This window comes from Triplophysa dalaica, chromosome 24, assembly GCF_015846415.1.
Source record: "Triplophysa dalaica isolate WHDGS20190420 chromosome 24, ASM1584641v1, whole genome shotgun sequence".
Lineage (NCBI taxonomy): Eukaryota > Metazoa > Chordata > Actinopteri > Cypriniformes > Nemacheilidae > Triplophysa > Triplophysa dalaica.
Window position 1 is genome coordinate 7,340,617 of NC_079565.1, and position 21,180 is coordinate 7,361,796.

At 36.6% G+C, this 21,180-nt stretch overlaps 5 protein-coding genes across 9 annotated transcripts; 2 read left to right on the forward strand and 3 right to left on the reverse strand.

Annotated features, from left to right (window-relative positions):
• Positions 1 to 168: 168 nt before the first annotated feature.
• nt5dc3 (5'-nucleotidase domain containing 3) lies at positions 169 to 7,066 on the reverse strand. Its single transcript, XM_056740496.1, has 14 exons — positions 6,659 to 7,066; positions 6,119 to 6,303; positions 5,934 to 6,008; positions 5,798 to 5,853; positions 5,258 to 5,348; positions 5,033 to 5,170; positions 4,361 to 4,421; positions 4,137 to 4,239; positions 3,802 to 3,903; positions 3,555 to 3,636; positions 3,377 to 3,463; positions 2,813 to 2,953; positions 1,978 to 2,042; positions 169 to 1,753 (listed from the first exon to the last, which is right to left on the reverse strand). Exons 1-14 carry the CDS (start codon positions 6,939 to 6,941, stop codon positions 1,495 to 1,497), a joined length of 1,728 nt encoding a protein of 575 aa, XP_056596474.1. The 5' UTR covers positions 6,942 to 7,066; the 3' UTR covers positions 169 to 1,494.
• A 245-nt stretch (positions 7,067 to 7,311) lies between these two features.
• LOC130414548 (ubiquinol-cytochrome-c reductase complex assembly factor 6) lies at positions 7,312 to 8,346 on the reverse strand. 2 transcript variants are annotated; one of them, XM_056740498.1, is made up of 3 exons: positions 8,059 to 8,346; positions 7,684 to 7,800; positions 7,312 to 7,516 (listed from the first exon to the last, which is right to left on the reverse strand). In XM_056740498.1, the coding sequence occupies exons 2-3, from the start codon at positions 7,789 to 7,791 to the stop codon at positions 7,427 to 7,429; spliced, it is 198 nt and encodes a 65-aa protein (XP_056596476.1). In that variant the 5' UTR covers positions 7,792 to 7,800; positions 8,059 to 8,346; the 3' UTR covers positions 7,312 to 7,426. The 2 variants fall into 2 exon arrangements, with proteins under 2 accessions (XP_056596476.1, XP_056596475.1); XM_056740497.1 differs by having other exon boundaries at positions 7,684 to 7,834.
• Positions 8,347 to 8,613: 267 nt separating this feature from the next.
• Positions 8,614 to 12,063, forward strand: tdg.2 (thymine DNA glycosylase, tandem duplicate 2). The gene is given in 12 exon segments (XM_056740010.1): positions 8,614 to 8,718; positions 9,037 to 9,109; positions 9,336 to 9,502; positions 9,590 to 9,688; positions 9,691 to 9,782; positions 9,876 to 9,945; positions 10,040 to 10,175; positions 10,287 to 10,369; positions 10,436 to 10,530; positions 10,620 to 10,791; positions 10,876 to 10,995; positions 11,215 to 12,063. Coding segments are annotated over 12 exon segments (1,203 nt in total). The 5' UTR covers positions 8,614 to 8,711; the 3' UTR covers positions 11,304 to 12,063.
• A 576-nt stretch (positions 12,064 to 12,639) lies between these two features.
• On the forward strand, positions 12,640 to 18,395 carry tdg.1 (thymine DNA glycosylase, tandem duplicate 1). Of its 2 annotated transcripts, XM_056739171.1 has the most exons (11): positions 12,646 to 12,750; positions 13,362 to 13,420; positions 14,341 to 14,510; positions 14,630 to 14,895; positions 15,008 to 15,077; positions 15,177 to 15,312; positions 15,394 to 15,476; positions 15,825 to 15,919; positions 16,013 to 16,184; positions 16,290 to 16,427; positions 17,049 to 18,395. In XM_056739171.1, the coding sequence occupies exons 2-11, from the start codon at positions 13,362 to 13,364 to the stop codon at positions 17,183 to 17,185; spliced, it is 1,326 nt and encodes a 441-aa protein (XP_056595149.1). In that variant the 5' UTR covers positions 12,646 to 12,750; the 3' UTR covers positions 17,186 to 18,395. The 2 variants fall into 2 exon arrangements, with proteins under 2 accessions (XP_056595150.1, XP_056595149.1); XM_056739172.1 differs by lacking the exon at positions 13,362 to 13,420 and having other exon boundaries at positions 12,640 to 12,750.
• A 145-nt stretch (positions 18,396 to 18,540) lies between these two features.
• LOC130413760 (patatin-like phospholipase domain-containing protein 2) lies at positions 18,541 to 21,162 on the reverse strand. 3 transcript variants are annotated; one of them, XM_056739174.1, is made up of 8 exons: positions 20,817 to 21,162; positions 20,328 to 20,560; positions 20,145 to 20,210; positions 19,829 to 20,038; positions 19,675 to 19,735; positions 19,148 to 19,297; positions 18,947 to 19,064; positions 18,541 to 18,835 (listed from the first exon to the last, which is right to left on the reverse strand). In XM_056739174.1, exons 1-8 carry the CDS (start codon positions 21,160 to 21,162, stop codon positions 18,820 to 18,822), a joined length of 1,200 nt encoding a protein of 399 aa, XP_056595152.1. In that variant the 3' UTR covers positions 18,541 to 18,819. The 3 variants fall into 3 exon arrangements, with proteins under 3 accessions (XP_056595152.1, XP_056595151.1, XP_056595153.1); XM_056739173.1 differs by having other exon boundaries at positions 18,541 to 18,857; XM_056739175.1 differs by having other exon boundaries at positions 18,541 to 18,857; positions 20,328 to 20,573; positions 20,817 to 20,964.
• Between the last annotated feature and the right edge of the window lie 18 nt (positions 21,163 to 21,180).

Below are 21,180 nucleotides of genomic sequence, written 5' to 3' on the forward strand. Positions count from 1 at the left end.
GTGAAATTACTCTTAGGCATCAAATGCATAATCATGTTAAGAAAATCTGCCTTGAAAAAAGATAAAAAAAGATATATCCGGTAGGATTTTGATCCCAACCCAATTATATATTGAGTAATTATATGCGTTTGGTATGGTGCATTACAAACAAAGTAAAACACAGACAAATAAGTTTGGTTGTATTTGTAATAAATATCACAAATACAATACACTTCACATAAGAGTTAGCATAAACAATACAGAAAACAGCATGGACAATGCTTTTTTAAAGGCAAATATGTCAAAAAATTTCCAGTAAGTACTTCATTTAGAATCACAGAAACAAAGGCGGTAATTTTAGATAAATTGGAAGTAAATAAATTGTTTTAAAAAACTGCGTTCTCAAAGTTGCAACAAAGCATAAGCTGTTCAATGCTTGCTTGAATGTACACATGACAACATAACTGCACAATGCCCTACAAGCCATCATGTAAAAAATACACAATACATGCCTTCGCATATACATTAGGAATCTTCTACAGCAATGGATAGATCTTTAAATTATATCTAAAGTGTCACAGAATGTCTTCAGCTTTGATAAAAACATGTAATATTATAATCATACATAGAAAATATGTAAGGCTTTTAAAACGTCAAACACCGATTTGTTCTGTAACCCTTCATTCAATATATAGTGTCTTCTATTCAGTTCAACCTTCCCCTTTGTTATTAAAGAACAACATTTATTAGAATCCACTTGTCCGGTTTGCATTTGTCGATGACTTCTAACTAGAAAGGACAAGAATAAACTCAGGCGTTGACTTCAAAATAAATTTAAACATCTCTGGACGTAATGAAGGTGGACTTTGAAGGCCATTCACAAAGGTAAACTCTCAACTCCAAAAATAATGACCTCTACAAATGAACCTCACCGACATTATGAGGCACAACTCTTAAAACAACATATACAATTTCCAACTAAAATACTTGGCCATATACACCTGTAGTCAGTTTATCCCAACTACTTTACATGCATTTTATTAAACTTTAAATACAAAAATAAGGTATTGACAGTTTAAAGTTTCTCCTACCCCAGCTTGACATGCAGAGACAACAAGTCATTCGTAGATGGAATTTCTTAAATAGTGTGGGACTATCAAAACATTTATTCTTAAATTGACAGTTTATCCCAAAATCTAAAATCTGTCATAATCACCATTATTGGCTTTTAGATATTGTTTTATCTTATTACTTTCTCATATTATAAAAAATAAAATATACTTTTTGGGGATCTACGGAAAGAAAAATAGCAGATGGGGAGCGAAATAAGGGTGAGTAGATAACAGAATTTAAATTTTTGGATAAAATGTCTGTAGACATTATTGTCAGACCACACTTATGGAGGAACACTTAACTCACAATACCACAACCAGCTGAAGCATTTCACTCTTAACCTCTTTTCAGTTTGATGTCTAATAAAATTTATAGCACACCGTCTCGTACATCCTACTCTGATCAAGTTTTTATCCCGTGGCTCTGAAAGGGGATGTTCATGGCTCCAGCGCTGTTCTGCTCAGGCCAGATAGGAGATTCGTGCTGTAGGGGGGTGCGTCTGGGATAGAAGGTGTGCTGTAGGTCGTAGTTCAGCAGACAGCTGAGAGACGCCATGTAGATATCGGCGAATCGTGAGAGGCGACGCGAAAAGTAGGTCGGGTTGTGGTATGTACGAAAAAGACTCCCGAATTGGGCATTGAAGATGTCTTTGGTCCGCAACCTATTCAAAACAAGTTGTTCAATGTCGTTACAGCTTGAAACCTTGAATAAATAAAACACCCCTTCCACATCTGGGTTTCGGAGAAATGAAATGCAATTATTATCTACAAAGAGATAAACTAAGAGAAAAACTATACCTGTTTTTTATATCTACAGTTTTTAAAATGCCAGACAAAGGTCCTTAAAAGCCAGCATGAATCTAAAGATTAATGCAAGATTATTTACCTCATATCTTCCCTTTCATCGATCCACTGCTGAATCACCGTTTGTGACTCAGAGTCTCTGTGCACCTGCCAGATCAAGACAAAAACAGCCTCAGCCAAAAGCAGGACAGTCTGGACACGTGCGCTCATACTGTTGATACTTAGACCTTATTACAGGTCATGCTTTGTGTATTAAAGTGGACATCTGTTATGATCGTGAGAAAAACAAGCTCAAATACATCCTACCACTGAACATAAATGAGTCAGATATTTACTCTAAAGTCAACTTAACCATTATGCAGTGTTCGGCTTTGTAGAACTAATTTTCAATGTTTACTGAAATAAAAGCGTTATTTTTTAACCTTTAGGCATTTATATTCATTTAGCATAAACTAGTTTTCCACCAATATCATAAAGATGAGCAATTACATTATATTATCATTTCTTAGGTAAATAACATACAGTGACAATATATACTTGTAATCGGAATAAGGTAAACATCTGTACCATACTTATGCATATTTTTAGGTCTGTATTGATTGAAAACAAATAATGTTGTGGGTCCACAAGACCTGCGAACATTGGCTGAGTAACAACATGAACACACCACAAGGGTTAAAAGAAAGTGTTATGCAAGTCAACTGAATCAGAACGGATCTTTCCTGCCCGTTATGTGCCTGGTATCCATAATCATTCATCAGAATATTTCCTGTTTTGACTTTCCTTTTTGCTAATGTGACCAACAACTTCTTGGTACTGTATGCATTGCCCTTTTGATTTCCGATCAGTCTTGTTTTCATAGAAAAACACACAGAATAATCTGGAAATATGTTACTTATACATCCTGGTGGTCTAACCTGCATTTGTTCCAACAGTCCGGTCAGCGCCTGCAGCCAGGTCATGGTATGAACGTATTCCTCAGCGTTCATTATTTTAATCTCCTTCCTTAGCTCAGGAATGATGGCTCCTGTTCTCCAACCGTGTTTCAGGGTGAGGTCCTATAGACAAAGATATCTTCATGTCATGTTCATTACCCAACACTTTTAAAGGGCTAGTCATCTTATGTGATGTACAGTAGAGGGCAGTGGTTCTCAACCTTTACCCTTTACAACTTTAAGCCCCTCCCCATTGTCCACAACAATATATTTCAAGACCCAATTTCTACCCAATAAAATATCATAGAACTTGGCAAACTAGACAGATGTATATCGATTATAAAAATATTTAATATTTAGTTGTTTTAGCTTATTTTTTTGCTTGTTTTGTTTTATTCTAAACAATTTTAAGAACTGTTGGGTTGGATCAAGCCATCTTGAGCCCCCCTTGGAAGTTTATAGGATATATATATTTTTTTAATTAAGATTTGCTTCCTAAGCAGAACATGTAGATGTTTGTGAACATGTATCAAAAAAAATCCTCACCGCAAGGTCACTGTAAATGTGATCTCCAAAGTACAAAACCTTGGAGCCCCTCCAGCCTGTAAGCCTCAAAAACTCATACAAGTTTCCCTGGAAACAGATAGTGAACAGATGACATTCCACAATCTTTTATATTGAACAAAATGAGCTGGCAGCTAAACACGGTGGCATGTAAGATTACCTGTTTATAGATCTGCCCTTTCTCAAGGTGGTGAATCCTGTCCCATAACAAAACGCCTTTGTCTGTGACTCGTCTGAACGGTCTTTAAAAAACAGAAAAACACATAAAGCATGATGTTCATTTGGCTTAAATACTTCACGTCATGATTTGTAGAGAAATGTCTGAGAGGGGGTGTAATAATATCAGAGTAACGTTGATCTAGACTGATTAACAAGAGCCAGAAGCATTTTAGAGTCTTGGAACTTACTTTCTCCTGTCGTTGAAAAAGCCTGGCTTGTCGGCCTGCACTATGATGACATCAAACAGGTCCCGCCAGTCTTTTCCAACGATGTAGTTCATGCCACGATCTCTACAATAAAGAATCAAAAGATGTTTTAAACAAATGACAAGGCATTGCTTTACTGTAGCTCAGTGGTAAGTGCGCAAGGTTGTGGGTTCGATCCCAGGGGATTACACATACGTATGTATAAATGTATAGGATAATGCAATGTAAGTCGCTAAAAGCGTCTGCCATATGCATAAATGTAAATGTAAAATGTAAAGGCATAAAAAACGGTGTATCTGGAATGTAGACAATCTTACACGAAATCAAAAGGGCTGTTGGTGATCAAAAACATCTTCTTTCCATTTCTGGAGAGCTTCCGTAAAACAGCATGTGTCTGTTCACCGTAACATATGTATTTATCTGTATTAAGAAGGAAATGTCTTTTAGTGGATGGATTTGCTATATAACAAAATTCTGCGATAACAATAGAAAACACTATTATATAATATTGCTCATACATGCAGATACAAATAAAGAATACCAATATCAGCTTCTACTGCACGGTACATAATCCCTCTGACGTGAACGTCTCCTATGGCTTCCTGGGAGCAGAGAAACAAACCAGACGCAGAATATCAAAGCAAAGGATGCACGTCAATGTCCCGCTTTGAGACACACAAAGGCCTGATGTGCTGCCTGCCACTTTCTGTGAAACATCTCATTAATTTCATCAAGGGAAAGACATCTTTGTAGGAATAATACATGGAATCCTTTGAGACTTGTTATTTTATAATAATGCTCACAAATGTATGCAAAAACAGCTTTTTCCCAGATCTGCAGACCCGATACGATATATCTGCATTATCTAAAACGTTACTTCTATCCATGCATGAGACACAGATGGTGCATTCGGTCTTAAATTAGACTGCTGCTGTCCATGTGTTCACACCAAACCTAAATAGCAACATGCTAAATCTATTTTTATCCAAACCTCAGAATGAGCTGAGGAGGGATCTAGTGGGTTCTAACATCTGTAGTACCCTGGATAGGACAGTGATTCACCTCCTTAAAATGTATACTGGTCACAGAAAATGTGTTTTCGCACCAATTTGCCTACTTATTACTTTTTACTAATTACTAATTTGTAAAAGACTACAAAAGTAAAGAGTCCTAAGAGTAATACATGAACAACATATCAATCTTGCAAATATACCTTGACATCCTTATAAAGATGAACGGGCTCGTAGTCAATATTGTGCTTCATAAAATAGTCATTCACGCAGGAGAGAAGCGTCATTTCTGGAAGGGAGAAGATATCCATGAACTGCTTCATTGTTTGACCATGAGAGCTCTGTATAGGAAAAAGCCACGTCAGGACATCATTTTCGCTTTTTGCAAACAAGTCAATTGTAAAAAATTGTAGAGGAAACCTACAGACCTTGCCATAAAAGTCACTCATGATTTCGAGGGGTACATGGGAACCTTCGTACATAGCACTGACCTCCTTATCCGGCACAGGATTAAGACCCCTACATAAACATTTACATGACATTGAGTAAAAACTAGGGCTGTCAAAGGATTAATCAGGATTAATCGCATCCATAATTAAAGTTTGTGTTTACATAATATATGTCTCTGTACTGTGCATATTAATTTTGTATTTATTAACACATACACGTCCATGCATATATTTAAGAAAAATCTAAAAATGATTTAACATTTATATATAATTTCAATTGTTGGTAAATATAAATAAATACATGTAAATATTTCCTAAATATGTTTACATGTGTATGTGTTTGTATTTATAAATACAAAATGAATATGCACAGTACATAGACATATATTATGTAAACACAAACTTTTATTCTGGATGCGATTAATCGCGATTAATCTTTTGACAGCCCTAGTAAAAACACATTATATTACTGTAGTAGGTTATATATTTTACTAATATGCATTACAGTATGCACGCTACCTGTATACTGTACCCAGTTGGATATAATGAAAGGCATCAATCTTCATCAGTAAGGCCTGGATTTCAAATGATCAACGAGAACGATCACACAAAACTTTAACAACAATGGCATGAGCAATAGGAAATGGATACATACCTTTTGAACGTCATAGTGCAGACCACGGATCACAAAATTAGGGATGTATTCATATTTCCTCAATCCCTCTGGATACTGATATGAGAACAGGGCATGATATGATATTGTTGCAGAAGCAATTTATTTGAATAGATTGTTTGTATTGAATATAATTTACAGCACAAATGAACTGTTGGGTCACTTACCCTGTGCTCCTCAATGAGGATGTCCCGGGCGATGTTGAAAATGAGGGTGTGGAGATGACTGGAGTAGAAAGCCAGAGTGTAGTCATAATCAAAGCCGTAGATCTCAATGTCCTGCAGGCTCATCTCATTATTGGCAAAGATGGTGTCTGGATTTACAAAGTTGTTTGATATCACTGGTATTAAATCTAAGGAATAAACATAGTTGTGTTAATACATAATTGACCATTCATATTAGAAATATAATGTAAAGGCTGTGAAGATTTAATCTAAATCTTTGAGTGTGAATATTGATAACTTTGTTTCATATTCCACCGTATTTATCAACTACATTGATGTATTATAATCGTATGAGTATATGACCCGAAACCTTGACACTTTAAACGGTAAAGTGACCTGAAAAATGAACATGACGAATGATCAAGTCTAGCACATTTTATTATGTAGTGACATGCATATGCATACAATTTCAACAGCCTTGTGGTCACTTGTAACAGATGACCAGGGCAAATTTGACGTCATATGACATGTATGAGAACTAACCTTGCGTTTGCTTTTTCGTTTCATTGTAAACAGACCAGAGCCATCTGATCTTGTCATCACTGGAGGAGTTGGTGCACATGTTCGCTACTGTCACTTGTCCCACTGGGATCTCTCTCTGGGACACTGGACCACATTTTCGATTCCGAGATCCCAACATCCACGATCTGTTGTCGACCAAACATTTCGCGCGTTTAGTGTGCAAGTTCTTAAAGTGTGTGATAAGAGTCTTTAAACTGTCCTTATTTCTGAGCAGATTAGAAAGGGGCAGAGAGAAGGTCGGCATGTTTCTTCCCGGTGTTGTAGTGCTGCCTTCTGAATGACAGGCGAGAGCGTTTAGCTGTACATGGCTTGACAAAACAGCTTCTCAAATTTGCATACTTCCGTTTTCACGTAAACAAACGCACTTTCATAATAAAAGTCCTATGTAAACATATTAGCCGTGTGTAATTCTGCATAAAATGTTTTACATTATTCTTATAATTTTTTTATGCTAAATTCAGTTACCACAGCACTGTTACTGCCACAAATGGCAAAAGTATCTCATTATAATAATGCACATTTAACAAAATACATTTTCAACAGAAAGGACTGTTTCTTTTCACTTTAATTATTTAACATAACATTTGGAACTTTATATAACAAAGTAGACAAAGTGTAAGTACAATTAACTTTATTCACAGAATAAAATAAGATTTTTGTCTCATCTTACTCAGGAGTCTTTCCAACATTATGTGCATATGTACAGTAATTACAAAGCAAATAAATGTGTCATTGTTTCTCCGAGTCTGTTTGTCTTTCTTTTAAGCCAAAAAGCTCTGTTCTCAGTTCCCCAGGTTTTGGTGGGACGTCTGGAATTGTCTATAATTCAAGAAAAAGTACATTTATTAATACACAACATGTTTTCTTTAGCTATGTTGATTATTTCCACAGTAAATACAATGTTATTTACAAGATAAGGTCTACACAGTCCTTTTTATATCAGCAATACCTATAACAAATGAAAATGCACAAAATATGACACTAACCAAATCAGGAAGGTAATACTGATGAACGACCTGTGCTCCTGCAAACATTGACAACATGCTGGCAGTAAGCATCCTTAGATATCTTGGCCAGGATACGCCTGCTGGCATCTTTAAAGTCTGTGTGGGTTACAGATGGTCACTGACTTTGCACCTATTGAAAGATGGTGGTCCAGGTAAACATACAGTCCCTGTTACCTACATATATAACACTTTTATATAATTATTTTGTTTATCCAAAAATGAAGGTGAGTTCTGCTAGAAGGTCAGTGTGCTAGTTTCCTAGAAAAGTAGCAACAATTGATAATTTGCGGGCTCTAAATTAAAACTATTACACACGCAAAATTCTATAGAATAAACTAAATAAGGAATACTCACATTCGCAAATGTGTACAGTCGAAATAGTTTAACACCGTTGTTATAAGCAGTAAAGCCAAGGGTTCTTGTTACATGTCTGATTCACATGTTCAGACAGCTCGAATTATATGAATAACACACAGGGAGAACTGGTCTAAAAGCTTGGCTAAACAAATGAGGAAAGAACTCTTAATTAATTAATGCTTGATATTATACTTTTACAAAGGTTTTGATCACTGATAAAACTACACAAACCACCAAATGCTTTAAATATACAAACGTGTTATAAATGTGTTACGATCTCGTCCTCTGTATATAATGGTACGGTCTAAACATGTGAAGCGTGCCATTACGAATCCGTTGCCTTATAGTATAAAAGCACATTAAAGTGGTGCTTAGATTTGATTATTTTGTTAATGTTAGAAAAGTGAAAAAACATAGTTGTTTTATGCTATACATGGAGAGTATAACGATTTGAATCACAAAAACGTGGAACCTTTTTTTTGTTCTAATATTTCAATAGCATGAAATCTTACGTGGACTTTTCTTTTGAATTTTCTCTGTAGCTTTGTTGACATTTTACACTAGCTTCATACATCATGGGTAGTATCTTTTAGTACAGCTTTTTTCCTATTAAATACTACTATGAAATCTATAAGCTCCGAATAATATATATGGCAGGTAAGATTTACAAGCCTTTTAAATAGTAACACGTCTGTATGTAGCGAAACGCGCTAATTTTATTTGTGAATGGGGGTCAATGATCCACACAGCTCTTTTAATGAGTGCAATGAGCGAGCTGCATGGGCACTTTTGGCATTGTCTTTGAAACCTTATGTTTCTACTGAAAATGCATTTAAATATATAATATATTTTAACGTTGAATCGAGGAGCCAAATCGTAATAAGACGGGCGCAACAGAACCGGTTAAACAAAGGGGAGGTGTGGTTTAACAGCTGGTATATCAGTAACAAAAACATGAATATTAATCTATTAAAGTAAGAACACCAATTAAGATGGAAGATAGGCAGTATTCATCTCTGACGGCCCCTATGGATTATCTCCAGTACTGGTGAGTTTACCCAGCCCCAAAAGATCCCACAAAACCTTTAGCTTATTAAATGCATTTATTTTGTTATATTATTTATTTATATATATATTATTTTTTGGTGTATATTTCTGTTTTTCAAAGGGTGCATCAGATGAAATATTTCATACATAGCGGAGGCAGAGACTCTGGTCTTGGTTATCCAGATTTTCATAGTGCTTTTCTCTTTTTCTTTATGATGTTTATTCAGGTACCAGACAAATCATCAGCAGTTTCATCCTGAGCAGGTGCCACAATTTAACCAGATGGTTAATATCGAGGGACCAATGGAGGACAAAGTCATGACCAATTTAGCAGTACATCAAAATCTCTATATGGATCAACAACAACCCCAACAATTGCCTATCCCGCCACCAGGTATGTCCAGGCAGTGCATGCAACAAAAATGTGGATATTTCTGCCGTATACCGTCCAACTGTATGACTGTACACGCTTGTTTTTTAGATCCTCCGCTGACACCTGCAAAAGGCAAGAAACGGGGGCGCCCCCTAAAAAGTGAAATAAAAGAGCAGGCACAGGCTGAGGACTCTCCAAAAAAAGCAAAGAGACATTAGACAGATTCAACGGAATGTCAGTAGAGGAAGTCATGGCCAAAAAACTACCAGATATCATTACCCATAATCTTGAAATGCTTATTGTGAGTTTCTGTTTATGATCTATACATTAATACAATTTACATATTGACTTTTAGTTGTACGTATGTTTGTCATATTTTGCTATATTTTAATAGATTGGAATCAATCCAGGACTCTTGTCAGCCTACAAAGGAAGGCATTATCCAAATCCTGGGAACCATTTTTGTATGTTTTATTAACCTGATCTTATTCTTTGTAAAGTATATATATTTATGCCAGTGTTTAAAATGTAATCTATGTTTATGTGATTGTTTTATAGGGAAGTGCTTGTTTCTCTCTGGGTTGACTGATGAACAGCTAAACCACATGCACGATCAGACGCTACCTGAAAAGTATAGCATTGGTTTCACCAATATGGTGGAAAGGACTACGCCTGGGAGTAAAGACCTTTCAAAGTAGGTTTAACAGGCATGCTGTGCCACGCAATGATGAAAATGAATATTGAGCATTTTTTGGAACATGTTATCCTACAACAATGTATGCCTAAAACCTTAAATTTCTTGCAGTAAAGAGATCCGTGAAGGTGGTCACCAACTTTTGGAGAAGCTCCAGATGTACAGGCCTTTAATCGCCGTCTTCAATGGAAAAGGTAATTTGACTGTTTACTTTGTATTCCTTTATCTGTCACACATTTTATTCCTTTTTTATTTTTCAGGTATTTACGAAATATTTAGCAAGGAGATTTTGGGAGTGAAAGCCAAGAACCTAGAATTTGGCTTGCAACCTTACAAAGTGCCAGACACAGATACGGTAAGAGTTTCTTAATACCATATTGGATAGGGTCTGAGCATTTCTTGTGAAAGATGCATATTAATGTAAAACGATGTTGTGTTGACCAGGTTTGTTATCTGATGCCATCGTCAAGTCCACGTTGTGCTCAGTTCCCTCGTGCTCAGGACAAGGTGCACTTCTACATTAAGCTAAAAGAACTCAGGGATCAGCTGAAGGGAGTGCAACCTACTCAGGAGATCGAAGAGACAAAATACTCGTTTGATCTGACTCTGGCCAAAGGTAAAGTATATAAATATTTTGTATTTAAAATAAGTGTTCTTTTAATCATATCGTGTAAAGCAAAGTATTTTTGTGGTTATTCAGAGGATGCCAAAAAAGTGGCAATCAAAGAGGAACAGCATGACCCTGGATATGAGGAGACCTGTGGTCATGGGTCTTGGGCGGAACCACAGCCAGCATTCGGTGTTCATTCTAATGGAACAGGTAGCTGTACTCAATGAATTCTCAATTCATTGTACACAATGAATTACACCAGTCTAGCGTTCGCCGACCATGCTTACAGTTGAACATTTATTTTGTTTACAAAAATTAAGGATCTTTGCAGTTTACCTGTATTTATAATTCTATAATTGATTTTGTACGTCAGTTTAAATTATGTTTCATATAATAATTTGTCTAGTTATAATGAATATAAATCTGTAGATCACGTAACAGACAACCGGTGGACGATGCAGCCGTTTGCGGACCAGATTCCAGACATCAGATGTAACAGCAACAATGAAACAACCTGAGAAGAGGTTATCAGAGAAATAATTATGCCATGTTATTGTCTGTACCACATGTACTGAGAAGGACCAACAAGGACATTCTTTTTTATGTTTTGTTTTTAAGTGTTGTCATAATGGGTTATTTAATGTCCATCTATGTGACTTTAATTTTGTGTGTTTTGTAAACAAAGCTTTTTTACAAAGCGTAACTGAACTTAAATATAAATTCTCTGAACATTGAGACATTTCATTTCGTGCCTCTGAAACTTTATAAAAAGGTTTAGTGACTTTTTGTTTGCAAATATATTGCTCTATGCATATATTTGACACTGATATGTACAAATAGAGACTTTAAGTGCAACAAATCCGCAAACCACTGTTCTATTATAGAAGGTTGTAGACTTTTATAGGTGTATGCCCTCAATGCATGGTTATAAAGTAGTATTGCTGATGGCATGCTCAGTCCTACATTAGACCTACAGCCCTACAAGGTGCTTTTTTGTAAAACGGATGACTTGGTTTACCTCAACTGTAAAATATTTCATAGACTTTTTAGAAGTGCACGTAATGAATGTGCATGACTTGTTGTGTGTAATAATTCAATTTGGTACCATTTATACCTTGTTACATCATAATAACAATTTAGCATTTTCATTGCTGTGACAATGCATTCTATATTATGTGTGTCATTCTGTAAGTCTGTTTTTAAAGTTTACATTTTTTTTATTTGGATTTATGCGTATTACTAATGGGACGTTTTCCATTAATAAAAAAATGAAAAGGAGTACACATTATTTTTTCATTGGTATGCACATTTATAATGCATAAAGTGTACAAATTTATGTAGCAGCAAAATGCCATAATTACTATATTATTATTACTATGGTAAAACTACGGGCATTTTTGGTTATGGAATAATTTTTACTTTAATAACTACTTCATAGAATTGAAATTATTCAGTCGAATCTGTATCTGACACGATTATTATGGTTGTAAACCTCGAAGAAGTGAAATGTTAGGTTATCTATGACGCAAGGAGAACAGCGTTAAAAAAAGACGAGCTTTATTTTGACATTCGGTGTAGAATTCATCTGCAGCCAATGGGAGGCTTTCCTTGAGACTTTTAAACGTCATTAGGGACAGCGCATTTATATACATATTTCGGGGGGGGTGTCCAGTTCTGTATTTCTCTCTAAAGACGAATAAAAACGTATAAAAGGAAATGCATAAAGTACATTATACATATAAACTACATACTGCATATTTCCCGGTATTCTCACACTTGTATTACAAATAATGGCAGAACTATACATACTTTGCCAGGTCGTACCCCAGCATCAGTGCTTTGGTACAGCCCACTGTCAAATTGATTTCTCGCTTATGGTCTTGTCTTTGTTGCTTTCACCGGGTTTGTTCGTAAAACGAGAAAATCAACATTTAAGTGGACTATCGTTTTAATCGTATAACTACGGTACGTATATATTTAATCAAGCATAGTTTAATTTGAAATACATTCTCTTAAAACGCTTTTTATATCGACAGAAAGCGTGCTGCCTAGTTAGCTAGCGACCATCATTCATTGTACTCAATGAATTACACCAGGCCAGTGTTCGCCGACCATGCTAACAGTTTAACATTTCTTTTGTTTACAAAAAATAAGGGATCTTTGCAGTTTACCTGCATTTATAATTATAGATTGATATGTAATTGCTAAATGTAGGTTTAGATCTATATATACTTGCATTGTTAACTATTGCTGGTGTTAAAATAGCATTAGCATTATTATTGGAGGTTTGTGCTGGTTGACTACGTGGAGAATCTAGTTAGTTAACCCGACATATTAAACTCGTCTTTTCTGTTCCTGCTTAAACGTGTATTATTGTATTGTGTACGTTTTGGGATTCATTAAAAGGTACAATTAATATGTTTAGAATAGTTAACTGTGACTTGCCGAAAATCGAATAGGGTGCCATAAAAGTGCCACCTATGCAGAAAGGCTGGTTATAAACATTCCCTTGTGAAAATACCACTGAAATTGCTCTTGAATAAAGACAAATATTGATTTATTTAAATCCCGTAAAGATGGATGAAAGGCTGTATGGATCTTTGCCCAATGCCCCTTCGGAATATCTCCAACAATGGTGAGTGTCCCATATTTGTCATCAATTGGCGCCAATACGATCCCACTGATTTTATAATATTCAGCATTTTCGTTTGATATTGAATGCTACTAACCAGTCTGTATCTGCTTGCACAACGACAACCGTAACCACAATGACTGCTCATGCTTTATTATAAGGAAATTGTCCTGTGTTGCGAGGTGTGTTATTCTTTTCAGTGCACCTGATGTTCTTCTGCAATTAACTCAATTATTTGCAGCAAAATTATTTTCCAGGTTTATTATAATGACTTGCAACTGACCCAACTAAACAATGTCTCCTAGGGTTTTTTATGAAAATCATGTCAGTTGAATATATTAGCATATTATTATAGGTCAGAGAAAAAGCTCACCCGAATATAAAAAAATCATGAATAGACCTTATAAATATAATTTACTCACCCTTTTGTTTTTTTATACAATTTTAGTTGGACACAAACAAATCATTTTAATTTAAAATGCTGTTTTGACCCCTTATATGGGGGTCAACATGGCAAAGCTCCAAAAAGCACATCCATCATTTATGTAATCCAAATGACTTCAGTTGTTTAATATCGCTGAGGCTAAAGAATTTAGTGAGAAAATGTACATTTCTGATCTTTTTTAGCTTATTTTGAGACTAGATTCTAGATCTTATGTGTTTTGTCATAAATCACGTAAGAACCAATGAGATTTGACTTTTATCCACATGCCACTATGTTTAAACCTACCACACTGTTCTGTGTGTTGCTTACCAATAACTAAATGAGCTCAAAATATCATTTACTGAAGAAGGATAAAAGTTCATCAGGAATGTCATGGGGGAGTAAATTATGAGAACATTTTCAGATTTGTTTGAACTACACCTTTAACTAGTATTGTGCCTTTTTTACATAAGTTGGCCCTTTTTTATTTTTGAAACAGGGTTCAGTCAGCTCAGCAGCACCTACAGACCCTTCAGGCACAGTATCCACACATGGCTAATGGCAATGCACCTTATATGATGGGGGGACCCAGAGAAGAGGGGGTCATGCAGCAGATGCCTTTACACCCAGAAGATGCTGCCCAGCAAGAGCCTGGTGCACCACAGAAAGGTAGTGTGTCCATTTGTATTTAAGAAAGCAGATCTTTGTGTCATTCAATCGAATACGTGATGACTCGAAACCCTTGTGATGTGATTTATACTAAATAGAAGTGTTTCCCCTCTCCATAGCACCCGCTAAAGGCAAGCGAGGAAGACCAGCAAACAAAGAACCAAAAGAACCCAAAGCCCCCAAAGCCCCCAGAGCCAAACCTGGACCTAAACCCAAGAAAGCAAAGGAGGATAAGGAGGCCCCACCTGCTGAAGGACAGGAGAAAATTGACGAAACCTTCAAGAAAGTAAGGAGGAAAGTGGATCGCTTTAAAGGCATGTCGGAAGAGGAGGTCATGAAAAAGACTCTGCCAGACATACTTATCCCCAACCTGGACTATGTCATTGTGAGTTTACATGATTTCTGTCTGGAAAAACTTTTAGAATTAAAATGTTTTATGTCGAGTGTATGCAGGAAGAGATTTAAATGATGCGTTTCTATTCATTTTAATGATCCAGATTGGAATTAATCCGGGGTTGATGGCGGCATTCATTGGAAGATGGTTCCCTGGACCAGGAAATCATTTTTGTAAGTACACTGGAGTTCATTGTATCCTTAATGTGGATATACTGTATGTGTACATTAGAACATAACTAATTGTTGAAAATCTGCAAATGTATGTTTCAGGGAAGTGCCTTTTCCTGTCTGGATTCACAGAGAAGCTGTTGAATCACATGGATGACGATACTTTGCCTGAGAAATATGGCATTGGCTTCACAAATATGGTGGCAAGAGCGACACCAGGAAGCAAAGATCTCTCAAGGTATCAGAGATGACAGCTTTGCTTTCATTCAGGGCTAGAAGGATACTGATGTGATGTTCCTCTAACCTGTTTTTTCTGTAGTAAGGAGCTTCGAGAGGGTGGAAAAATCCTAGTAGAAAAAATCATGAAATTCACGCCACTCATAGCAGTTTTTAATGGGAAATGTGAGTATATGCCCACCATATATAATTAATAAATCAATTTCGCAGGAGCACAAGACTGTGCCGGTGAGTTTTTGGGACGCAAAGGTTGGCAGACTTAGTTCCGGTCGTATAACTCTGCATAGGAGTTTTTAGATAAAAAGAAGACTGTAATATATCAGCCATATGACGGATCCTCTGAAGCCGGAACAACTCGATAGTGTTATTCGGCCGTACTAGTCTGCCGACCATGGCGGTGAGAAAACTCACAGGCACCATCTTGTGCAACTAGCCCATTGGGCTTAGATCAGATGCACATAATGAATTATAAATATGTAATAGACCTGCATTTAAAGGAGAATTTTGTTTCAGGTATTTATGAAATGTTCTGTAGAGAGATGTTTGGTAAAAAACCCAAAAAGCTTGAATTTGGACTACAGCCTCATAAGATCCCAGACTGTGACACGGTAAAGAACCATCATCATTAAACCTCAAGATATTGGTCAAGGTATGACTGAACTCCTCATAGAACATCACAGTAAATTTTTGCTTTTGTTTAGGCGTTGTACCTGATGCCCTCTTCCAGCGCTCGCTGTGCCCAGTTCCCACGAGCTCAGGACAAAGTGCACTTTTACATCAAGCTAAGAGAACTCCGGGACCAGCTGAAGGGTGTGATCAAGACTAAGGAAATTGAGGAAGTGGATTATAGCTTCAATCTCGGCATGGCCAAAGGTATGTTTCATTTCATTCATCTATAAGTGAATTTTTTTTATCATAAACAAAATAATGGACCTGTTATGCTGTATATTCATCAGCACCATTTTTTCTATCTTACAGAGGATGCTAAGAGAATGGCTATCAAAGAAGAGCAGTATGATCCTGGTTATGAGACGGCATTTGGGGGAGCTTATGGAGAAACTGCCCCTGATATGGGTCAAAGCAATGGATTTTGCAACTTTGCATCTGAGGAAACAGGTTGGTAGCTTTTAGGATTTATGTAAAGTTAAAGGGGTGATTTGACTCGGCTAAAACGAATAGTATCGTTTATTTAAGATGTAATGCAATGTGTATACACAATTTAAGGTTCAAAAACGCTTTATTTTCCACATACCGTGCATGTTTGCATCTCCTCTTTTCCCCGTCTCTCTGAAACGCGCAGACTTTTTTCAAAGCTCATCGCTCTGAAAAGCGAGGTGTGCTATGGTTGGCTAGTTAACCAGTGTGTGGTGATTGGTTGAATACTGCAAGCGTGTGACGTAAATGTGACCCCTTTTACCATATGTGGAACATCATGTTCCAAAGCAATTTTGCTGGCAGGTACACCATACTTACTTGCGTATACATTTGGGCGGTCTTAGTCAAATCATTCCACGAACTGATGTAGATTTGTGGGGGTGTGGTTACCATTTCAGGCAAGTCTAGGTGATCATTTGCTTTTAGATAGAACGCATCTTTTGATCCTTCACTTCAATTTTTCTAATACATGCATGGGCAACTTATAAGACACCAAAGACACAGAAAACATGGTTTTCGCGCGATATGATCCCTTAATGTTTTTAAGAGTGAAATTTTAACTTTTTTGTGTTCATCCTTCAGGAGAAGCAGCCGAGAAGGCACCTACGAATCCAAACCCAGCCGACCAAGTTCAAGATGGTCAGTGGATGAATCAATCCTTCGCTGATCAGATTCCAGACATCGGCGGTTCCTCTCAAGCCCAAACCTGGGGTGTATGAGGACGGACCATTACGAGGGACTTCATGTGAAGCCTGTTGGAAGACTTCCCACGCTCTTCCACAGACGCCGTGCCTCCTGTCAGTTCTTCTAAGAACCTACGACAGGAGTCTTAATGTGCACTGGTTTCCATCTCCTTTGCTTCACTGAGACAGTCTGTTACTTTTCAATTACACAATCTTATATCGGCGTGATATGTCACATTGGCTATGTGGACTGGATTTAAAGAATGATGTGAGGAATCGTGGTATGATGCAAAGTGACCTAACTTGCACAAGGAGAGTCCAATGGCTGCTAAGCTTTATTTGGATGCCTTCATGATCTTGGATATCTATCTAAGAAGAGACTCTTAAAAACGTTTTTGCAATGAATTTCAATTAGATCTTTTAGGAAGTAGCAATTTCTATGGAATTGGAGTATTTACTCATCTTTTACATTAATGGTTAAGTGAAACAGTGTCCGATTTTGCTCCTAGGGCAACTGTTGAGTTCAAGACACCTAAACTGGTTAATCAATGTCTTCAGGTTTACTTGAAAATGATGGGTGGGTGTGTTTGATTCGGAGTGGAACAGGACAGGAGCAGAATTAGACACCTGTGGTTTAGAGTTATTGTTACTTTGAGTAGTTTAGTGTACAGTGGTTTAGAGCACTGGTTTTATTGAATTTCATGTGATATCAGGGACTGATACTTGATTTGCTCATAAGGCGAGTTCATTTCATTTGGTGTTTTTAGATGAAACATTCTATGTTGTTTGCATGTGTAGATATATTTGAAATATAACTACACGATAGTTTTAAACCCGGAATTTGTTTAAACACCATTTACACTATAATACCAATCCAGCAACACGAAACATAAAATTGTATCGTTTTGTTATTTGTGTCAAGATACATTTTTTATATGTTGGAAGATTCTGGCATGAATGAAAAACAACACAATGTTACAATTAGTGATAATTGTACATTAAACATTTTCTTTACATGTGTTCTTATAAGGATGCATGCTGTCAATGTTTAAAATGTGAAGTCTTCACCTTCCGCAGTACTGTAAGTCACGACACTTTGTGACCGTTTATACAAGTGAACATGGCTGGGCTGCTCTTGAACATGCCATAGATTAAGTATTTATCCAAATGCTCCTACATGTTGCTATTTTTTAACCCGTTGTAAACATGATTATCTTTTTTGTTCATTAAAACACAATTATCCCGATGTCTACTTGTGCATATTTGTCTGTTATAGTTCAGAATTATAAAGTAATATAATTATAAGAATATATCTTGTACAGTACATCTGGAAATATTTCAAATTTGGTCATAATGGATTTTGAGAGAATGTTTTTTTATTACATTCTGAATTAAGTTTTAAAGAGCATAGAGCTTTTTATTCCAGACAAATCTTGGTATACAGTCTATCAGAAAAAAATGATCATGAGTTGGTGCTGGTCAGTCAGTCGTGTCTGAAGATAAAAGCCTTGAAGAACTGGAGACATCTTTTCTTATAAATGACGTGTGGAATACACCTTTTTAAAACGATCACACCTTTGAGACTCCAAATTTAAAATAAATTTAAGTTCTTGAGAAAGTTCTTCTCCACACCATTCTGATCCTCTCAGTTGTCATCTTGCATATGCTCATCATATTGGACCGTACCTGAGGTGACCAGTCAATAAATCTGAATGTGAGCACCAAACAGCACAAAATCAGCAAATGTTATTGCATTTATACTTCTAGAATCTAAAGTTTCATTATAGGAAGATGTACCTCAACAGAATGATGTAAACCGTCTCCACCGGCAAAATGCACCACATTATAAAAGAGTCCAACTTCACTGAGAAAGAACCTCTCGTTTCATATTCCTTCATGTATGCCTCATGAAATACTTGACAATATTAAAAAAATCATTTTCACATGTTCCAGATTTTCAGATAATGGTTAATAATGGTGAGCGATCAGTTGCCTTACCTTCATTGATCGATTCTGGTAGGATATTTTTAGAATCTTCAGTCACATCTGTTGTCTTGTTTCCCTTAATGTATTTACTTGATGATGGAAAATTATCCCATTTATTAGTGAGGTTTAACTCACATCTGGGTGAATGGAACTCCAGGAATTCTGGTAAACAAGGTAGTATTAGATCTAAACTAAAGCAATGTCAGGAACCAAACAGATCTCATCCTCATTGACTCCCATTGTATTTATTTTCCCTACTATAGAAGTAAATATGGGATGAGATCTTTTTGGTTACTGACATTCTTTCAAATATATTCCTTTGTGTTCAGCAGAACAAAGACATTTATATGGGTTTGTAGCAATGTGAGTGTGAGTAAATGATTGAATTATCATTTTTGGGCTTTTTAATCTACTCAAGTACATTTTGTCTGGTGTTTTATTTCAATCCATTATGAAGCATATATCATTCCTTAACATACTCTTAAAATATTAAAGTACCGTCCACCTCTGCAAATAGCAGCTTATTCCTGGTTACTCACCATTTCCCATCAAAAATAGGAAAGCATCCTTATATCCATTCTGACACATCTCAGCCATGACCTTAAAGGCAAAGAAAAGGAAAAATAAACAACTTTATATTTTTGTAACATATGCTATGTGTAAAATCAGTCATAATTTTCTCCAAAAAGTCACCTCTGGTCCTGGAGGGAAGAATGCAATGACCACCCGGTATGCATTAATAAAGTTGATGTGAATGCTGACATTATTGTAATGTATTTCATGGAAGTTAAAGGGGACGCCGTATGGAGAGATGTGACTCTCTCCCGAGAAAGGTGAGACTGTGATGGTGTTGCTCAGATTTGAGTAAGGCATGTTGTCACTTAATGCTCCATCGACATACCTCTGAAAGCAGACGGCAAAACATAATCAAAACTGAAACAATTGCATTAAAAATGAACCACAAATTGAATTTGTAGCATGGGTCACAAAAGTTGTTTTGGCTACGTACGATTCCATGATAGCTTGGAGGTACCACACCACAATACAGTGGATAAAAACAGCTACAAACAAGAGCCTGCACATGAATATCAAGGTGTGAATCATTAATGTGAACTGATACACTTTTCAGATAAGTACAGTTACACAAAGTTGACATGCGTCACATTCCAGACGGCAGGTGTGTTGAGTTCACCTGAATGAGATCTTCTTTGCTGTCAAACTCAGAAACCAACATATTTGTCCCATTTGACACGCGTGTGAGGGACACACACAGTCGTCCGGTGGCGAGTAGATGGGCGTTGTCGGGAAGGTCTCGGATCAGGAAGGTTCGTACTATGTTCAGCAGGTTAAAGGAGGGATGGACTGCACCCAGAGTGCCTTTCCGAGCTTCTCGGGACATTTCCAGCAAATTTTGACAGCATTTGGCTACAAAATGGAGCTATAGAACTATTAATATCACTGTAATATTCACCAAAAGGGACTAAAGAAGGCTTAATAATGTATTTAACTTTTTGACATAATTGTCTTTTACTGGATTTGAGGTCACTACACAAAAATGCATGTCTTTCTGGACTGTTTTGTTTAAAACGTTGTCAAGGCAAAAAAGTATTTTTGTTTGTAACACAATGGTAACCTACAATATGACAAAAATAAATAAAGTTAACCACAAAAGCAAACATACCTGGAGACATTTTACATGCTACTATTGCACCCATGAGAGCACCAGATGACGCCCCACAAATCTTTTTCACCCCGTCGAGAAGAGACGGGGCACGTTCAAACAAACAGGTATAGACTCCACAGTAGTACGCCATGAGAAATCCACAGCCGGCAAATGAAATATTCCATTCTGTAGAAGACACTCGCATGTTTTTCAACACTAAACCTCTCATGTTACAGAGTGCAAGGAGACGATCAGTCTCTGCCAACACTATTGCGAAACCAAGTTTACACATAGTGTCGTAACAACAAGGGTCAAGTACTACAGAAGGGTCAAGTTCTACAAAAACACAAGAGGAAAACAACATGACATTCCAGGTGAAGGG